The 19,368-nt window shown below is 57.6% G+C and overlaps 1 protein-coding gene across 5 annotated transcripts; it reads right to left on the bottom strand.

The window, feature by feature from the left end:
- Positions 1–15: 15 nt before the first annotated feature.
- RADIL (Rap associating with DIL domain) lies at positions 16–18,893 on the bottom strand. Of its 5 annotated transcripts, none has more exons than XM_048962147.1 (16): positions 18,809–18,893; positions 15,016–15,110; positions 12,824–13,376; positions 9,305–9,567; positions 7,750–8,409; positions 7,595–7,632; positions 6,798–6,958; positions 6,380–6,492; positions 5,720–5,957; positions 4,656–4,828; positions 4,427–4,577; positions 3,981–4,171; positions 3,284–3,665; positions 2,875–3,014; positions 2,401–2,540; positions 16–2,162 (listed from the first exon to the last, which is right to left on the bottom strand). In XM_048962147.1, the coding sequence occupies exons 2-16, from the start codon at positions 15,049–15,051 to the stop codon at positions 2,057–2,059; spliced, it is 3,345 nt and encodes a 1,114-aa protein (XP_048818104.1). In that variant the 5' UTR covers positions 15,052–15,110; positions 18,809–18,893; the 3' UTR covers positions 16–2,056. The 5 variants fall into 5 exon arrangements, with proteins under 5 accessions (XP_048818104.1, XP_048818103.1, XP_048818102.1 ...); XM_048962146.1 differs by having other exon boundaries at positions 63–1,759; positions 2,045–2,162; positions 3,981–4,577; XM_048962145.1 differs by having other exon boundaries at positions 63–2,162; positions 3,981–4,577.
- Positions 18,894–19,368: the final 475 nt, after the last annotated feature.

Raw genomic sequence — 19,368 nt, 5'->3', positions numbered from 1 at the left:
TTTACCAGACAGGAGCCTAGAGAGATTGATCAATCCAGTTTATTGTTGACACCAAGAGCATTTCTCATCTGCCCCCTGTCAAGCAGGTGCCATGCTGTGCTCTTTATCTGCACAAGAAGTTTATTATACATATCTGAGCTGTACAGTATTAACAAACAGAAAAGTAAATACATCCCACTCCTCCCAGGAAAAGCAAGCCCTCATGCAAACCAGTAAATACTAGGGTTTGTTTACAATTTGTTTCAATACCTCACTGCACTGTAACATAAAGCTCTGGGGCCGTACAGTGCCTCCAGGTGTGCTTAGGGAGTCAGGCCCCAGAGAGAGCAAAGGATTTTGCTCTGGTATGACTGAATTGGCCAGAGTGCAGCTCCAGTTCAGGCTAGTGTACACCAGGCCACCACGAAGCCCTGGTTCTTGGGCAGAGAGAGAAGGAAGGAGTGCATGCAATTTTACCAGGGGCTCTGAGCAGCCCCTTTCCTGCTCTACAGAGCTCAGGAACCAGCTCACCTCCTGAGTCAAAGTCAAGTGAATCACCAGCGTCACCAGGAGCCCTGAGCCTCTGCTCACCCAGTAGAGCTGAGTCAGTGGCTGAGTGACACACTGCTTCCAGTCCCTGCTGGAGGCTGGTTGGTATGAGCATGGCCCAGCAGAAAAGCAAGGCACTGTCTCAGTAAAGGTTCTTTGTCCGTCTTGCCTTAGGGAAGTCAGGCCAGGCTGCACTCAAATCTGGTGTGTGAAGTGTTTCTCCTGCACAGATTATTCTGACATCTCTCTCCTGCCAACTGCAAGACTGAGCCCAGAAAGCAAACTGTAGCAGTGAAATATCTGAGGTTTAATTAAGGCCAACCCTGTTAAGCATCCCCTTTTTAGCATCGCAATCCTCGGAGAGCTGTTGTTGTGAGATGCAATGGTAATATCTGATTTGCTGCCGGAGCTTAGACCATGCTGCTGTAAGTTCAGGGCTTGATGCAGGGCTTCATGGCAGACTGTTTTAATAGGGTTCAGCTAAACAAGATCTCAATATCTCTATATGCGGAAATCAGGTCGGGTTTATCCCTTTAATGTTGCTAAAAGCACGCAGAAGACTTAGAAGCTGTGCATGCAGGGACCAAGCAGTCGCCTGGTGGAGCTGCCAGTGCAGCCCTGCCACACCGTGCTGCAGGCTGCGGGTCAAAGAACTGCTGCTGGGACTCTGAAGCCTGACTTTCTTCCAGCCTGTGCTGCATCCCGTCACCTGGTAGCCCAGCAGCAGCAGCACTTCTGAGATGCTCTGAGCTGGGCGGGATACAGGGCAGCCTTGCAATGGCCCTGAAGAGGAGGGAGTGGACAGGACACGGTGCCAACACCTCCTGCATGGGGAAAGTGAATGCCCCACTCCGCTGGGCCAGCTCTGGGGGCCGGGCTGGGGATCTGCCAGGGCTGTAGTGCCAGTGCAAGGATGAGAGCTCTATTCTTCAGGGCTCAGGCTGTCTCAGGGAACTGCTGGTGGTGTCAGCCCTTGGCTGAAGCTGCATCCCCTCCTGCAGCACGGCTGGGGGCAGTGAGATTGGAACCCAGCAGCAGAAAGGCACCTGATGTCAGGTATGGCACCGGAGCTCCCGGCAAGGCGTCCTGCTTGGGATCCTGCTCTGGGTGCTTGTGCTGTGTTTACCATCACAGAGGTGGGCTCCTGCACCTGCGTCTTTTCCAGCCCACTCTGCTGCTGTCAGGGCCTGGCTCTGCAACCTTGATATCCCAGTGCTGTCTTGAACCTGACCTGCAAATGTGAAAGTGTAACAGGAGAACTGGAACGGCATCCTGAACGCTCGTGACTGAGCAAGGAGGGCCATGCGGGGCCATCAGCTGGGGAGGTACGAGGAGCTCTATGCTGCTGGAGAGAAGCGTGCAGCACCCCGGTGTGTCCTTCCATCTGCTGCAGTGCAGGGCAAGGTGCTGGGAAGCAAATTGAGGGCAGCTGTGCAGTCCTGGCCCTCCCTTGTGCACCCTGGGCTCCATCAGCTCGACCCTAACCAGAGCTGCACCTGCTGACAGACCCTGATACCTCGTGCGAGAGTTAAGAGGATGCAGAGCTGGAGATGATTTTTTTGGCTATTTCCATGTCTGATTTGGCAACCAGAAACCTCAGCTTCTTCCCTCCAGAGCAGATGAGGTCCACAGCACTGCAGAGCGACAACAGGAAGAGATGAGTGCTACATCTGTGCACCAAGGACCACATCCTGAATCCACACATCTCCACCTCCATCATCCCCTTGATGACAGCAGCAGCCACACCGGGCTCATCTTCAGCTCTGAAATGCGCTCCTATGCTTTTTCTCCCCGCTCCCTCTTTCACCCCACCCCAAGCACCTGCCTTCCCCATCTCTGACATCCCAGCCCCAGCAGCAGGGTGTCACCCACCTTTGGTAATCGGCCCCGATGAGACTGGTGCCATTGACGGCCAGGATGCGGTCCCCGATGGCCAGCCTGCCATCAGCCGCCGCGGGGCTGCCCTCAATCAGCGTGCGGATGTAAATGCCCGGGGAGCCCAGCGGTGTGTGCTGCTGGGAAGGAGGCAGTGAGCGAGCAGAGAGAACACAGGAAACCTGTGATCCCTCCCCGCTGCCCTGCTTGGCTTTGCCACGCACCAAAGGATGGAGGAAATCCCTCACTTGAGTCATCTTCCTCCCCCCGTTGGCTGCCTCCAGCTGCAGGCAGCTGTGCTGGACATAGCAGGCAGCGACCCTGCAGCAGAGCTGCTAGAGATTGCTCCGCGCCTCACTGGCCCCAGTTAAAGCTGTTCAGTTCCATGCACAGCCATCAGCTTTGGTAATTATGCGTTCCATGCCACACGTGCCCCCACAGCTCCTGGCAGAGCCATTGCTGCGCACTCACCAGGCCGTCGATCAGCCCCATCCCCAGCCCCAGCGCTCCCCTCTCCAGCTCCACCACGAAGACGTAGCAGAAGTCGTCGGTGGCCGAGCTGCGGCTGGAGGACTCCGGCGTGGGGAAGTCGTAGGGGGTCGGCGAGCAGCCTGCCAGCAGGGGGACCACCGGGTTACTGCTCCATCACCGCCCCTCATCAGCTCTATCGAGGAATTCCCACCAAAGCCAACCTGGGCTCTCCCTAGGGCTGCTTCCCTTCTGGGACCGCGAACGGTGAGACGCTCTACGTGCTCCCCCCGAGCCCAAGCACTGAAAATCCTCACAAGAGCCACGTGTGCTGGAAATGGGCACCCAGTGTGGCCGTGCAGGCTCTGTCCCCCCTTCCCGCACCCTTTCAGGCAGTGTCAGCCCTCCTTACCTTCAGGGCTGCCGCCTTTGGTGCTGCTCATCCCGTTCCTCCGCGGGTCCTGCAGCCCCTTGGTTGTGCCCTGTGGGGACTCGGGGCAGGCAGAGTCGAAGTTCAGGGGTGTGGTGGGGGGTGTAAGCAGGCAGGAGGGGGCCGGGGGGGCCGGGCCTCTGCCCAGCTGCAGCTGCTGGAGCTTCTCCTGGAGCTGCTGCTCGCCAGCGGTGTGCTGGCAGGGGCACCCATTGGTGGTGGAGGTGAGCGGGGGGGGCTCATCCGCCTCCAGGTTGGGGCAGCCCCCAGGGGTGCAGCGGCCCGATGGGGGAACAGTGCTCCCTGGGGTCATAACCAGGCTTGGAGTCACTTCCAGCACTTCTGGCACGATTGGTGGCTCGCTCTTAGAAAGGAGAAAAGTGGGAACCTAGGTAAGCAGCTGCCACCCCATAGGTGCCCCCCATCACCCTGCCATCGAAACCTGAGCAGTTTGTGCGCTGCTCAGGTTGGTGGCTGTGGTGGCTTTGAGCATCCCCAGCACAGGAGGAGACTCCTGGTGGGAAAAGACCTCCAAGATCCCCAAGACCAACCCGACCATGACACCAAACCAATTCAGTGCCACATCCACGCGGTTCCGGAACACCACCAAGGATGGTGACCCCACCACTCCCTTGTTGCAACACCTGACTGCTCCTTGTGAAAAGAAAGGTTCCCTGACCTTTGGAGGGGCTGAGCATGGCCCCTCGCTGCCCTGGGGGCTCTTGCTCTGCAGGCTCCAGAGGAAGTGGCGGACATAGAGGAGGTGCCGGTAGATGTTGTCATCCAACGTCTCCACCTCCAGGTCCACCTTGAAGCCCGCGCTGGGCAGGACGATGGGAGGGTGGTTGTCAAAAGACTCCAGCACTGCGTCTGCAGGGCAGAGAAAGGGAGATGGCAGGGCAGGCAGATCCTGCCCCACAGCCCCACTGTGCCTCCAAGCAGCATCACTTGGGTACGCAGGGCACTGAGCACACTTGCATCCTTCACATCCCAGTGCCATACAACTACGGTTACCCCTGATGACCGCAGTTACCCACAAGACCCTTGCAGTTTGAAGGGCGCTGCCCGTTTGGTTGATCCATAAAAGCTTTTGGGTGACAGCAGCATGCAAGGCAGGGGGCTCACCAGGCTGGAAGGCGGCCGTGCTCTCCTCACCCCAGGGCTGCCATGCTGCCACATTGCCCACCTCCATGGCCACCTGGCACTGGCTCAGCACCCGATGCAGCTGCGCAGGGCTCAGCGCTGGGAACTCAGCTCTCAGGGTTGGCCACGTCATCTGGGCAAAGAGACAGCACAGGGGGCTGAATACCATCCCATCACCTCCATCCCAAACCCAACACGGCCAGCACCTCACCTGCAGCAGCTGGGAGCCGGGCATGGCCACCAGGTTGGCCACGCTGGTGAGTTTAGCAAAGAACTGCTGGGAGAGCTGCTCAAAGCCGGCTCCACGCAGCCACTCCAGCAGCAGCCGCATGCTGGCTCGCAGCTTCACGCCCTGCGACCAATGGAAGCAGCCAAGAGAGGAGCCTGTGGGGCACAGCACAGGTTGGGCAATGGAACCCCCACATTCAGCCAGAGAGCGTAGGATAGGGCTGCCCTACAGAACAAATCCCCACATATGTCCCCACATTAATGTCCCCAGTGGCTGTGACTCAGTGGCAGAACCTTGCCTGGCAGTAATTGTGGCTGGGGCAAGGAGACTGCCATGAGGCAGGGATGTTAGTGATAATTAGGGTTAACGAGCACCATCCTGCTCCTCAATTACAAGGCAGGATGCAATGGTTCATTAGTGAGAAGCTCTCTGTGGAGCAAACTGCTTTCAGACTGAAAAGGGTTGGGGTTGGGGTTGACAATGAGGGTAGGGGTGGGTTCAAGGATGGGTTTGGAGATGGGGATGCAGATACAGCTGGAGTTGATTATGAGTTTAGGTTTGGGGATGAGGATGAGAATGAGAATGGGGTTGAAGATGGGTTTGGGTATGAGAATGAGAATGGGGTTAGAGTTGAAGATGAGGATGGGGTTGGGGTTGGAGATGTGTTTGGATTTGGGTTTGGGATTAAAACCCTCCTGGAAATGGGAACCTTGGAGGGAGCACCTGTGTCTGCTCTATGGGTACAGGGGAACTGTGCTTGGAAACAGCTCAATAAGAGCCTGGTAGCAAATTGGCACAGCAAAAGCCAAAGCCATGAGATGTGAAACAAGCAGGATGCTGGGGATGGAGCACTTGGGAAAGAAAAGACATGGGCTCAGCAGCCAGGTTTGTGCTTGGCTTCCCCATACCAGTGTGGAACCTGCCCACCTCCAGCTGCTCAAAGCCCCTCTCCCCAGGGGGGCACCGGGAAGGACGGGGGGGTCTCAGAAGGTCTATTCCCAGCATCAGCCCAATGAGGGAGAACCAAGAGGAGGACAGGGACTGACCCTTATCCAGGAGCTGGTTGAAGAGTAGCGTGTTGGAGAAGAAGAAGAGGTAGGCAAACATCTGGGAGGTGATCTCAGGGTGCACCTCATACTGCCGGAGCAGGTCCAGGGCTGCCTGGTAGATGAGCACCACGCGGCGCAGCTCCTCGGGCAGCGGTGGGGCCGCCCGCCAGCCCTCATGGCTCTCATTCTGGAAGGGGTTGCACTCCAGCAGGGCTGGCAGCGAGATGTACAGACACTGCAGGAAGCAGAAGGAGCTGAGCTGAACAGAACCCGGCCCGTTTGTTTACTTGTGCAGGAGCCTGGGTAGGAGAGCAGCACCTTACACCCATCACTGCTGGGGTGAGGATGAGGGAGAGGCGAGCACGGAGCATCCCTGCACACAGACACCTTTCTCTGGCCACACACTGCCTGCTCTGTTCCCCACCAGCCCTGGGGCTGCTTTCCATCGTGCCCTGAATCGCAGCATTATGTTCTCCCCAACACCTCCTCCCAAGCAGGGAAGCACACCACGGTCATCCAATACTTTTCCTGGGCTGCGCCCAAAAGCGAGGCACTTCAGCCCGAAGGAAAACATCTCGGTGTTGCAGAAGCTGAACAACTCCTGCAGAACTGCTGGGGATGCTCACGTTGGCGGCGGTGCCCCTGGGCACTGCGTACCTTGGAGATGTAATAGACACACTGCTGGAATGTGTACATGATCACCTCCTCCAGCACCGTCATCGCCTCCTCGCTGGCTGTGATGGTCGAGGAGAACAGAGACTCCTTGGAGCCTAAGGGATGGAGGGAGAAATCAGGCAGCAAACCTGGCGGGGCCATCTAATGGCTGCGGGTACCCATGCAGCCCCAGACCCTGCAGGTCACCGCACCCCATGTTCCCCTAAGGTGGGGTTACTGACTCTCCCAGGTTGACTTCAGCAGCATGACATCCCCAAACAGGATGAAATTGGACTTGGAAGCTGATTTCCTCCTTTTCCCCTTTTTCCCTTTCATCTCAAGGGCACCAAGCACTGCATGCAGGCAGGGATCAGCAGGGTCGAGGGGAGCCATGGAGCGAGCAGCAGCCCCAAGCCACTACCTTTGACATCCATCTCCTCCTCCATGCTCTGGATGTAGGTGGGGGACTTCTGCTGGACGAAGTAGAGCACCTCAATGGCGTTGGACATCCAGAAGAGGATGTGCTGCAGGTCTGGCAGCAGGTCCGCAATGGTGAAACACGACAGGGCAGCAGGGTCCTGGCTGGGGGGGGACAGAGCAGACATTGCAGCATCACTGCTCATCACTGAGGGATTTGGGGTGAAACCAACCTAAAAAGCAGCAGAGAGCTTTTGCATCCCACTGCTGAGCTTTAGGAAAGCCCTGTGCAAGCAGCAAGCTGGGAGATCCTGCTCTGCAGGATAGGTTTTGTTGGCACCACTGAGGTACCCCAATGATGGATCCAACCCATCTGCAGGAATTGCTGCAGAGCAGATCTCCCCAACAGATCTGTGCTGCTGTTGCTGCCAGGTCTGGTGGTTAAACTCAGCCTGCCCAGCACTGGGCCATTCCAAAATAAAACAAAACAAATAGAAAGCAGCTGGGAGGTTTCTTAATGGCTGAAGCACTTTTTCCCGCTGTAGCGAAGGGCTGGGAGGTTGCCCTTAAGGAGACCTCAGCAAAAGCACTGATGGTTTCTCCAGATGCTGCTTTGGAGCCTGGAATTTGGGACTGGCAGTGGGGCCAGTGGCAAAATGAGGATAGATAAAAATTCATGGGATTTAGCAGGGAAATGCCATGTGCATCTGTGCTGGCAGCTGGGTGGGCACAGCTGGGTGGGAGGGAGAATTGGGCTGGATTCTCCCAGTTTTGGGGCAAAGAAAGAAGGGTGGCACTTACTGCTGGGATTGCTTCTCAGCCAGCTCCCGTGTGCGCTCCTGGGCAGGGAGAGAAAGAGAGAGCACAGATGGTGACTGCTGGCATTGCTGCACATGGGGACCAGGGTGGGAGCCGAGGGGATCCCCGCTGTCCCCACCCCCCCAGTGCCAACTGACCCACACCATCCTCTGGATCATTTTGGCCGCTTTGAGCAGCAGCTGCCCGAAGTCCCCAGGCTGGAAGCTGGTGGCCGAGTGCTGGATGCAGAGGCACAGCAGAAAGGCAGGCGTCAGCTTGTGGTCATCTCCCCCCGGCTCGATCAGCGTCATGATGCGCCGCAGCAGCACATCCTCGACCTCTGGCTCAAACTCCAGCTGCAGCCTCCTGCGGGGAGCCCTGGGACCGTCGCTGGGCTCAGGGCTCTGTCGGTTGGCATCGAGCCCCCCCTGCTCTTTCAGCAGGCTGCCGCACGTCCCACATACAGAGGGGCCATCAGGGTGCAGGGCCCGCAGCCTCAGCAGGGTCTGTGCCGGCAGCGGTTGTGCCTTCGTGGGGTCCTTGTAGAGCAGCAGGTAATAGAGCCCGAGGGACAGCAGGTCCCCGTGCCGCAGCACAACGGTCCGGGTCACCGCGGAGAAGTTAACGGAGACGCTGGCACCGGCGATGGGCTCCAGCACCAACTTCTCCTCCGAGCAGTGCCACGATGCTCGCAGCCTCCTGATGGTGCAGTGCAGGGGTAAGACATCCGGTGCCGAAAGGCTGATGCTGGGTTTGCTCGCCTGCGTCCTCTGGCCCACCGTGTGCTGCTCGCGGTTCAGCAGGTACACCAGGCTGTCCTGTGAGGGGGGGGCATGCAGAATCAGTGGGGTCTACAGCCCCCTGCCACCCCCACGCATGGCCTTGGCAGAACCATGGTTCTCTCTTCTTTTTTTCCTTGCACAGATGGGGAGCTCACGCAGCACAAAAAGCACGGGCAGTGCAGCCAGGACCCGTGTGCACCCTGCTGCTTCTGCACCCAGATGTGCAAACGGGCAGAGCAGCGAGCCCAGCAAATGGGCACCGTAACTCCAGGCATGTAACAGATGGGGCTGCTCTGGGCAGAAGGAGCCCTCCTCCCAGCTGCAGCGATGGCCACCAAGCAGGCTGGGGGGGCTGCCCCTGTCTGCCTGCACGCCGGTGCCTCAGTTTCCCCAGCTGCATTAGCACAGACAGAGGAGAGCTGCAGTGCTGGTGTCACTTTGGGACAGAGCTGGAAATCTCGGACCAGCCAGATATTCCACCTGGACAAAGCAACCATTAACCAAAAGAGCCGTCCCAGTCCTTTCCAGTTCTCCCAGTGCCAGCGCTCCCAGACGCGCTGTCTCGTACCACCTCCCATTACATTTACCGGAGGCAGCCAGACGGGGACGGGGCAGCGCTCGGCACCATCCTGCAGAACAGGCTCTGCATTGCACCGGGGCAGGGACTCTGCCGTGGGGCTTTTCTGAGGCGTCTCTCCTCCAGCCCTGCAGCCACATCCCCAGCCTGCACCGCAGCCGGGCAGGACGGATTGCACACTCCAACCCCACACAAACTCATTTTCCTAAGGATGCTCTTTCACCCCAACCCCGCCCCTCCCCCAGGAAACACCGGCCATGCATAAAGCTCCCCATCCCCATAAGCTTTAGGAGCAACAAAAAAAAAAGAAAAGAAGAAAGGTTGGCGGGGCGGCGAGAGCTGCGCGGTGCTTACATGCTGCTGGCTGTAGCCCTGCAGGAGCAGGAGGTGCGGGGAGTGGTAGAGGGAATACCGCATGCTGCTCCCGCTCCGCTCCTCGGGGCCGCGCAGCGCGGGGCAGTGCCGCCGGAGCTCCTCGTCCCGGGGGCGGCCCAGGCTGCTCTCGCTGAGGCTGCGCCGCAGGGCCGGGGGGGTGCCGAGCCGCTTAGCGCCCGCCAGCACCCGCATGGCCCCCCGCGCCCGGTGCCGCTGCAGCTTCCTCGCTTGGGCGTTGATGCCTGCGGGGGGAGAGATGCGCTGCGCTCAGCTCCGATGCTGGACCGGCAGCATCCCGAAACCCGCCGCGGTGGGGAATGGGAGGCGGCGTCGGAGCGAACCCCCATCCCCCGGGGCGATGTCCCCCAAGAGAGGGGAGTTTTGTGCCCCTTCGATAGCAAAAAGAGGGACCCGCAGCCCGTCCCTTCCCCCCTCCCCCATGTCCCCACTGACCGCGGGGCAACCGGGGAGCTCCGCATCCACAGCATCCCCTGCGCTGCCGGTGGAAAGCGGGGCTGGAGAGAAAACAAGCTGAATTTTTTAGAGGAGGGGGGGGGGAAGAAAAAAGGAAAAAAAAACACGGAAAAATAAGAGCCTGGATGCTGCCTGCTGGCGGCGAGCGGCGCTGAGAGGCCCCCCAGCCCCCAGGGAGGCAGGCAGGGAGCTGCGAGCCGCAGAGCCGCCGCAGGACCCAGCGCTCAGCACCTTCCCCCGAGCAGCGCTGGCTGCAAGACGAATGGGATTTGGAGCGAATGAGCAGAGAGCCCTAAGGCAGCAGCGTCCCCAAACCCATAGGGGAGTTCCTATGGGATCCCCCCCACAGCGCTCTGGCTCTGCAGCAGCGATAGGATGAAGTTGTAGAGTCGGAGCTCGTACCTCTGCATTACAGAACGGCAGAATGGAGGGCCTGGGGACAGCCAGAGGGATTTGGGGACGGCAATGCACAGAGTCTGGGGCTGCTTAAAGGGACACATGTAAGCCAGAGCCCAAAAACAAACCTGTCGTCTGCCTTATTTGGTGAGGAATGGGCTGCATGCACCAAAATACATTTTTGTTTGTTTTAAATCGAGCGCTCCTTTGGTGGGAAAATGGTAGGGATGGGGAGGGGGGGAGGAGAAAATAGCACCCGGTGTTGGCTTGCTGTGGGATTAGGGCACAGCACGGCCTGCAGCCACTGCCAAGAGGGGGACAGACCCTCCCCACGCCCCCTTTAAAAGGCAGTGGGGTCCATCACACTGCACCGCAGATGTGAAATGCAGGGATGCCACGAGTGTGGGAGCAGAGCTCTGAGGGCGCACCGTGTCACCCCACTGCCTGGCCCCAAACAGGGAAACGGGGCAGCTCTGGTGCAGCTCCTCAAGCCAGGGTGCTCGGGGTCCCCCTGCCATCACTGCTCCCTTATCTGAGGGCAGTCTGTACTGTGTTAGCTTTGCATAGGAAACCCACTGAGGAAAAAGCTGTGTTTTCACTGCCCATAGAGCCTCCGTCACCGACTCCCCCGCAAACCCAGAGCTGTGCTGGAAATATAAACAGTTCTTTTCCTGAATGAAACAAAGTCCATCCATTAGCCAAGGTATGCCTCCAGTCCTTTAGCAGTGCCTTCTCCTGCCTGGCTGTCCCCAAACCCACCCCACATCCTGGGGTAAACCTGCTGGGTTTGCTGCATGGGATCTCCACGGGTTCTGCCTCTTTTTTCAGCCCAGGGAAGAGGTGCCCTGCTCCTGGTTGGGAAATGAATCAGCTCATAAATAACTGCAAGGGATGCAGGAGAGATTTGTTTCTAATTTGGGGCAAACGCCCTTTCTGATGTGAATTGCTGAGCAGCCCCTGTAGGGAACATTCCCTGGCTGCAGCTGTGCCAAGGTGTGCCTCAGTGGTACCAACAGAGCGTGTTGGAAGGGAAGAGGTTTCACTCCCATGGTTTGCACAGCACATGGTTCGGTCTGCAGCTTCACAGGGAAACCCAACCAGCACAGGGAACAGCACGCAATGGGGTGCCTGGGAGGAGCTGAATGCATCCCTACTTTGTGGTGCTCTGCCCCCAGCTGCCCCACATCGCTCCTCAAAAGGAGCAGGGCTGAGTGAAGCCTCGTTTCCCACAGAGCTGCTCCACCTGCACTGCTGAGGAGTGGTGCCAGGAGCGCACACCTCCCTCCCCCCTGGGAAGCAGCTAATAAACTAATTAGGATAATGGGTAACCGAGCAGATAAAACTCTTAAGCCATTTGCTTCCTCACTTGTGGGCTTGTGGTTGTGGGGCCTTTCCCCTGGCTTAGCAGCAGTGTCCCATTGCGATGCCCTGCGTGGGGGCAGTTACCTACAGCTATTTCCCTGTGGCTCCCAATCTGCTTTCCTCCCAGACAGCCTCCAGCTGCCTCTCCTTTTAGTTTTGCACAGAAGCCACATTTTCCATGCCAGCGCCCTGCTGCCCCAGGCACACAGCTGATGCTCAGCTCATGGCAAAGGGACACAGGAGTGGTGGCAGGGTGACCCTGCTGGTAGCACTCATGGTCCCCACTGCACCAGGAGCCACATTTCTCTTTGAGGTGCTGCTGAGGAGAGGGGAGCAGATGCTTTGTGTGCTTGGAGCAGCACCACCAGCATGGGGTGGGGAGGCTGGGGATGGGCCCAGCTGAATGGGACAGCAGCAGAAGTGAGGTTTTAGTAGTACATCTGCCAAGCAGATAGCATGAATAATTGTGGCTGGGGGTCTTCGTCTCAGAAAAGCCTGACTGGCTGCAGAAAAGGTTTTAAAAAAATAAAAACATGAGAAATGAGGGCAGTGCCCTTCTCACAGTGCCTGGGTTGAGGTGTGAGTGCTGCCGGCCCTGTCCCAGCTGGGACAATGGTTGGTGTCATCCGGAGCTGATGTCACCTTGGGCTCATGCTGGCAGCCTCTGAAGAGCCGTGGCACAGCTCTCCCACCACATGCAGCCACATCTGACTGTGAGTTTAGCACTTAGGTCTTGCCCTGTTTTCTATTTAAAAACTGTTTTTTTCTTTCTTTAGAGCCAGCGCCCTTGCAAAGCACTTAGCATTGCCCTGATCCCTACTGGAGAGGAGAGGGGCACCCACCTCTGTGCCTCATCCCTGACCCCCAGGAGCACTGCAGCAGCTCCTTGCACCTAAAAGGATGAGGAGTGATGGCCTCAAGTTGTGCCAGGGGATGCTCAGGTTGGATAACAGGGAAAAATTTCTTCTCTCAAGGAGCACTGGCACTGCTGCCCTGGGAGTGGTGGGGTCACTGGGATCACTGGAGGTGTTCCAGAACCACAGAGATGTGGCACTGAGGGATGTGGTTTGGTGTCATGCTGGGATGGATTGGGGTTGGTGATCTTGAAGCTCTTTTCCAGCCTTAAAGATTCTATGCCGCAAGTGGGCATCCAGCTGGGGTCCCAAATTCCCCATGGAGGGAAGCGCTAAGAGCACTGCAACCAAAACACAGCTCCTGCCCCCACCACCACCCCAACACAAACACCCCCAAACCGCTGCCCCTGACCTGCAGTGGTGGTATCCACATCCCTGGCTGCCATCTCCTCCACCTCCGCCCGCCGCCGCAGCTCCAGCCGCCTTGAGAATCCCTCCCGGGGCTTCCAAAGGTCCTGGATGAGCAGCGGCTTCTCATGGTCCCCAAGAACCCTCAGCCCCTCAGTCTGCCACCGCTTCTCGGGTCCCTCGAACCTCCCGATGACGTCGCACAGTGCGTACTGCCCAGCATTCAGCTGGCTCAGCCCATAGCGCTCCAGAGCCTCCTTCACCAGCTCCAGTGCCCCCGAGCTGCCTGTGGCCAGAACGCTCTTGTAGTTGGTGCCCACACAGATGTTGCCTCCAAAAATCTTCAGGATGCCGGGAGCCGAAAGTTGAGTGGAGAGCTCAGCTGGGTCATCCCCGTCTGGGAAGGCGGAGGTGGAGCTGCGGTCCTTGTAGCTCAGCGTCCTGTACAGGACCTGGGAGAAGAGGCGGCTCTGGCGCTTCAGCCGGCTCTTGGATGGTGGAGCCATGGTGGAGGAGGACCCATAGAACATCGCGTGGGACGTCGTCACGGGTGGCAGCTGGGAACAGGGATAGGGAGAGATCAGGGGTGAGTGTGGCAGCCACCCCCCGAGGGACAGGGATGAGCCGGGGAGGTGATGCTGAGGCTTCCAGAGGCAGCAGCACGGGATGGAGGTTCCCCTGGTGCAGCTCCTCTGCACCACACAGACACTGCAGCACGGATTTGTCCCGGGGAGGTTGATTTCTGCCGTGTGCACTGTGAGGTCCCTCCTGCCTAAGCACATCTGCGCTGGGAGGAGAGCAGAGCCCAGCAGCAAAGTGGGACCTGCAGAGCCCAGCCTGGGTGGGAGCCAGCGCCTCGGAGCCACTTTCTCTAACGAGTTGGTGGAGCAATCCCATTTTTTAGAGGTGAAACAGAAAGCTCGAGTGCAAATTGAATTACTCGGAGGTCGCTGCTAAACGCTTCTGCTCACTGAGAGGCACAGGGTGAAAACAGGCTCTAATTGGCCTTTCCATAAACGTCCTTGCTCTGGCAAATCCTGCTGCCGGTTTGCAGAGGACGTTAAAGCACACGGCGGCATCGCCAAGCACAGTGCCTGAAATGTGTGTTTGTTGTCCACCTCCACTGGGAAAAGCACATGGCTGGGGATGTGGGTGGCTCTGTGTGTGCTCAGCAGGACCCAGCTCGGTGCAGCTCCAGCACTGTCAGCAGTGATGCCAACCCTGGACAGCCTCCACGCTGCCATCTAATTCGGGAAGAAAAAGCGTCCCTGCTGCTAATGGAAGAGGTCACCTTCCCACTGGGAACAGCCTCGCTTCTGTGCACAAAGGATTTCTGCAGGGCGGGGATCTCCCGGGGCCAGGAGAGCCTGGAATGCTGCAGATGGGGAAACTGAGGCACCAGTGAGTTCCACGGCTGCAGGACGAGCCTGGGAGGCTGCTGCACCTCTGGTCACCCCTCTCACCCCAGGGACATCTCACAACCTTCTGCCCCCCCTTGTAACTGGGGAAACTAAGCAGGGACAAGGCTGGAGCTGCAGCTCCTTTGTGTCAGAGGCTGCTCCTGCCTGGGTTGCCCCTTCATGTCAATGGGTGCTGAGGCAGATCCCACTTGGGAGCAGGACAGGGTACCCCCAAAACCCCAACTGCTGCATGCAGAAACCGCTGCGAACAAGGATGCAGGAGATAAATCTTTGCCACTGAGCCACTGGGTCAGGTGGGCAGATTTAATCTCCTCTGCTCTGCATTACCCACGGCACAGAGGGAAACCTTGCAACATCTGCTGCCGTGAGGTCACTCCTCCATGCCCACATGGCAGGCAGGTTGCTGCTTCTTTCAATTCGGTATTTATAGCACTGCTATTTTCTTTCTATCAGACACAGCACCTGCAGAGAGCAGCGGCAGAGGCTTTTCACAGAGCAAGTGCTTGGAAAAACACAAAGCCCAGACTGAGACAAACCCTTTGGTTGCTCATCTGCTCAGCAGCCGGAGCAGCAGTGAGGTGAGCCCCATCAAGACCAGCCCACCTGCACAACCCCTGCCTGCCCCCAGCCTGGGGTGGCTGCACGTCTCCCTGCTCTCGTGGGACATCACACTCAAGCCAGCTCATTCTGTGCTCATTCTACAGTGCTGTGACAAACACATGGTCCATCCACCAGGCAGACATCGCAGTGGTCCTGCTCCTCCTGCTGCCCTTACCTCGCCATCCTTCTCACGGGCTCGCCGTCCTTCCATCCGTCCTCTTCCTCAGCATGGGCATTCCCCCAGCACACATGGTCCCAGCACACATCTGTCTGTAGGAGGAAGAGGAGGAGAGGTTACGGGCTGCTCAGAGCCACTGCAGTGCCCTCTTCTGCTTTGGGGGCTCAGAGATGCCATGCACCACCAATGATGTGCAGCACTGCTGACCCACCTGGAGCCGCAACAGTTTTATTCCTCCTTCCTTCAAAGCAACTGGTGAGGGCTGCAGGAAGGATGCAGCATCCACAGTGTGGCAGATACCCATCACCCATGGGTGGGATATCTCAGCCCAGCTCCAAGCTCAGGACCCATCTCAGCAGGAAGAGTGCTGGAGGAAACCCAGGCATGGACAGCAAAGAGGGCAGGGAGAGAATAGTGCAAGGAGGAGAAATGAGATCAGAAAGGGATAGTGTAGAGGAAATGGAGGTTACAGGCTTGCTGCTGATCTCACTGCTTTCCCCAAGCCCGTGCATCCCTGGAGACACCCATGGATACACAATGGGTTCTGCAGCCAGAGCCCAATCATACGCCAATCAGGATTTATTTCTCCTGGACCTTGGCCCAGGATCTTGGTGTGTTTTGCTGAAGATTGAGGAGTGCCACCAAACAGCATCCCCTCACTTTCCTTAGTGCAGATATGCAGGAGTGGGACCAGCAGGAACCAAATACGCGAGGGAGAAGCTGCACCTGCAGTGTGATTTCATGGGTGTTATCAGAAGTAGACAGGAGGGCATGAGATAAAGCAGCAGAAAAGAGCCCATGGCAATTCAAGACTAAAGCACCACTCCATTAAATTCCCCAGCCAGGAGCTGGGAGTGGGTTCAATTCAGCCCAGCAGTGGGCTATGGGAGAGCCCTCTGCCAGGTGCTGGTTGGGATGCACAACACCAAGAGGGCCTGGGCACCCCCCCACCTTCCTTTGCTGCTGTGATTAATCACTCCCGCTGCTTAAATATTTATGCCTTCTTTCCAGCGTGTCTGGCTTCGGCTGCCAGACATTGATTCCTGTCATGCTTTGCTCCGTGCAATTAATGAGCTGTTGGCTACCACCTATTTTCTTCCCTGCGAGAGTGTTTGGATGCCTTAATTGAGCCCCATCTATCCTGAACTGATGAGAAGTGGGCAGAGCAGGGGTTGCTCTCATCCTCGGCTGTAGGGTGCTTTCTGCACCCCTCTCCCAGCCAGATGTAGGAGCTCCTTTTGGTTGCTGCCAGCCCAAATCCAGATCTGACAGTGCCACACCATGGGGCAAGGACTGGTCCCTTCCAACCAAAGCCTTTCTACAATGAGATACAACGTATTCATACAGCTAATGAACTTTCTGTCTGTTTTTCCCGAGCAAATTGTCATTAATGTGAAAACTCCCAGTTCTCAGAAAGGCAGACAGACACACAGCCCCAGCAGCTCCTGCAGGACACAGGCTGTGCTCACCCCAACACGTCAGGGACAGGAAAACACTCCAAGCTCCTCTTGTTATTTTTGGGAGCAGAAAGATTTCCCTTTCGCAGCCTGCCGTCGTTGGGATGCGTTTTGTTTGCCCAGCTTTGTCCAAGCTATGAGCACTGTGTGAGCCATAGATTTCCCAAAAACCATTTCTATCTGCTCCCAAACAAGCGATCAAAGCACCGAAATGCTTTGAGGCAGGGCGGTAGGCAGCAGTGCCCAGCAGTGAGATCTGCTCTGATAACAGCCTTTCAAATAGATCGGGTGTATTTCGTGTGGGCTTTCTTGATGCTGGGTAATGCCACCTCTAAACACCGGACTGGAGTGACTTTTTTAATACCACGGAGTGCAGATTTTGGCAGGAGTATCACCTCTCCTAACTCAAACCCCTCACCAAGCCATACTCCAAGGGGGCTGGCTCTCTGCATGTCAGGGGGTGGAACCACTTCTGCTCATCAGGCTCTATTTTCCACCCGCCACGTCGGTGGCAGGAATGTCTTCCTGGTGCTGAGCTCTTTAATCAGCCCAGGCCCAAACTGGATCCCTCCTCCCGCCTGGGGGATGGGATTGGACCCATCCATCTGTAGCCACCAGGTCACCACTGCTATTACAGCACTTGGTCGCTATTATAGCGACGTCCCCAGGGCTCATCCCATCTCAGCTCTGCACGGCGCTGCCCACGTGTGCACATCATGGATGGCCAGCGAGGTTCCAGCTGTGACCATCCCAGAAAGGTTATTTGCACAGAGCCCTGTTTGAAAAATTTCCCTTTTGTTTTTAAATGTTTTTTTTTTTGTTTTTTTGTTTTTTTTTTCTAATGGAAACCACGCAGACTCACAGCCTCAGTACAGCGAGAACGGCTGCAGCCTGGATGCTGTGGGGAGGGAGAGGCCGCCCCAGCACTGCAATGTGGAACAAATTAGAACTCAGAGAGCAGAGGAAATGAGAACAGCCCGGTGCTGGCACACTCAGCCTGGCTGCAAACCTCTGCAGATCCCCTCCCTGCAGCCCAGCGCCGCTGCCCACACCCTCCATGGAGAACCCCTGCACCCCCTCCCCAAAAGGCAGCACCCAATCTCTGCTTTGCAGCACGGCTCGTTATTGTGTGAGTTTTTATCTGTCTAATCTGGGGCCAGGCTGGTAATGTCAGCTCCAGCCCACTGCTGTCCTGAGCCGGATCAGTGTGGGTAAACTCCTTATGGTGTTATTATTAGCAGCACCTCTCCACGATGGCACCCGGAGCCCAACCCAGGGCTGCTCCAATGGGACAGCAAACAGCCAGCCATTCCTATAGGCAACAACAACTTCACAACCAGATCACAATGATTTGGGACCTGCAGGAGGAGGCCTTGAAGCAGCTCCCTTTTTTTCCTTGCTTTTTATTTTTATCCTCCTTTTGCAGGGTCTTTTGAGCCACAGACGTGCTCCAGCTCTCCAGTACCAAGTCCCAGTGACCGCCTTCTGCCTGTGCAGCTCTATTCACACATCCAAAAAACATTTCACAAAGAGAGCTTGCTTTCCACTGCCTTCCAAGCAGCCGAGTCACAGCAGGCAGCCTAATTATGAGACCTTGGCAATATATATTTTTTTCTAGTGATAATTAACTGATCCTGGAGAGCACAGAAAATAAGCACTTCCCCGGCAAGTAGAAACCTCCCCTGAGTTTTCTCTGCTAAAGTTATAACTCAGCAAGAAACCTCACCAGCCTGCCGCGAAGCGCAGTGTCCCCAGATTATCTGCCAAGGCTTAGGGATGCCACCACGGTGCCAAGCAGCTGCATGCAGACACAGTAATGTGAGTGCAGCACCAATGAGCACAACCCCAACAGGGGCAGGATCCCAAAGGGCATGGTGAAAGCACAAAGCACCCAAGTGGTGGGTGGAGGACGGATCCAGCCGGGCAGGAAGTGGGACAGAGGGCTCGAAGGGCAGAGGGGTCCCAAGAGTGCACGTTAGGATGATGGTGCCAAGGTGCTGCGTCCCATGGTGCAGCCCTCCTGTGCCCGGCGCGGCTCGCAGGGCAGGTTTGGTCTCCAGTGGCAACCAGGCAAGCCTAGACTCTCGCCTGCCCTCCTCTCCCGAAGACGGCGTCTAAACGTCCCTATCGCAACGGGGTCCCGAAGACTCCATCCCGGAGACAACAGCGGGGACTAGCGAGGGACCCGCGTTTGCGCGGAGGAATTGGGGGTAGGATGTCCCGGCGATGCTAAACCCCCCACTCCAAAAACACCGATGAAATAAATGACAAATAATGATCATAAAGAAGCAAGGCGCCCCGCCGTCCCGCTGCCCCCCTCGGAAGGTACTCACCCGGCGCAGCCCCGGCGGTGCGGTGCGGTGCGCTGCGTGCGGGGCCGGGGCGGAGCGGAACGGAGCGGAACGGAGCGGAGCTGAGCGACCCCGCGGCGCCACCCCGCGGCCTCCGCTGCCCCAACAGCGCCCCGAGCAGCGGCCCCGGGCGGGTGGGGTGATGGGGTCGGGCTTCGGGACAAGTTCGGCGGCGTCACGGCCTCAGGGGAGCGTGGGGACAGCGGGGCGGTGCGAGGGAGAAGGAAGCGTGTGGGCGCGCGGGGCCACTGCGGGATGGGGCCGGACTGTGCCTGAAGCAGCTGGCCGTGATGCAGGGGGGGTCCCGATTTCGGGGTCCCGACTCAACTGAGACCTTTCTCCCTTTCTCCTTTCCCAAGTGGGCTGAGCTGAGGGGATGCCGGGGCCATCCGTGCAGTGAAGTGTGTCGGTGCTCAGCGCTCCATCGCTGCGCTCTCTGCTTTCACCACCGAGTGATGCTATTTAGGGCAAGTCGGACCAAAAATGAGTTCATTTCCTTATGTTTTGGGAAACTCGTTCTGACTTAACACACAAGCAATAGT

Source organism: Lagopus muta, chromosome 15, assembly GCF_023343835.1.
Source record: "Lagopus muta isolate bLagMut1 chromosome 15, bLagMut1 primary, whole genome shotgun sequence".
Taxonomy (NCBI): Eukaryota; Metazoa; Chordata; class Aves; order Galliformes; family Phasianidae; genus Lagopus; species Lagopus muta.
Note: the sequence above shows the minus strand (reverse complement) of the source record. Positions and strands in the feature narration are given on the sequence as shown.

Coding starts and splice junctions, on each gene's coding strand:
- RADIL (XM_048962145.1), bottom strand. CDS start 15,051: ATGGAAGGACGGCGAGCCCGTGAGAAGGATGGCGAG. Junction 7,633..7,749: donor TGATCCAGAGGATGGTGTGG/GTCAGTTGGCAC, acceptor CTCCCTGCCCAG/GAGCGCACACGGGAGCTGGC. Junction 3,666..3,980: donor CATGCTCAGCCCCTCCAAAG/GTCAGGGAACCT, acceptor CTCCTTTCTAAG/AGCGAGCCACCAATCGTGCC.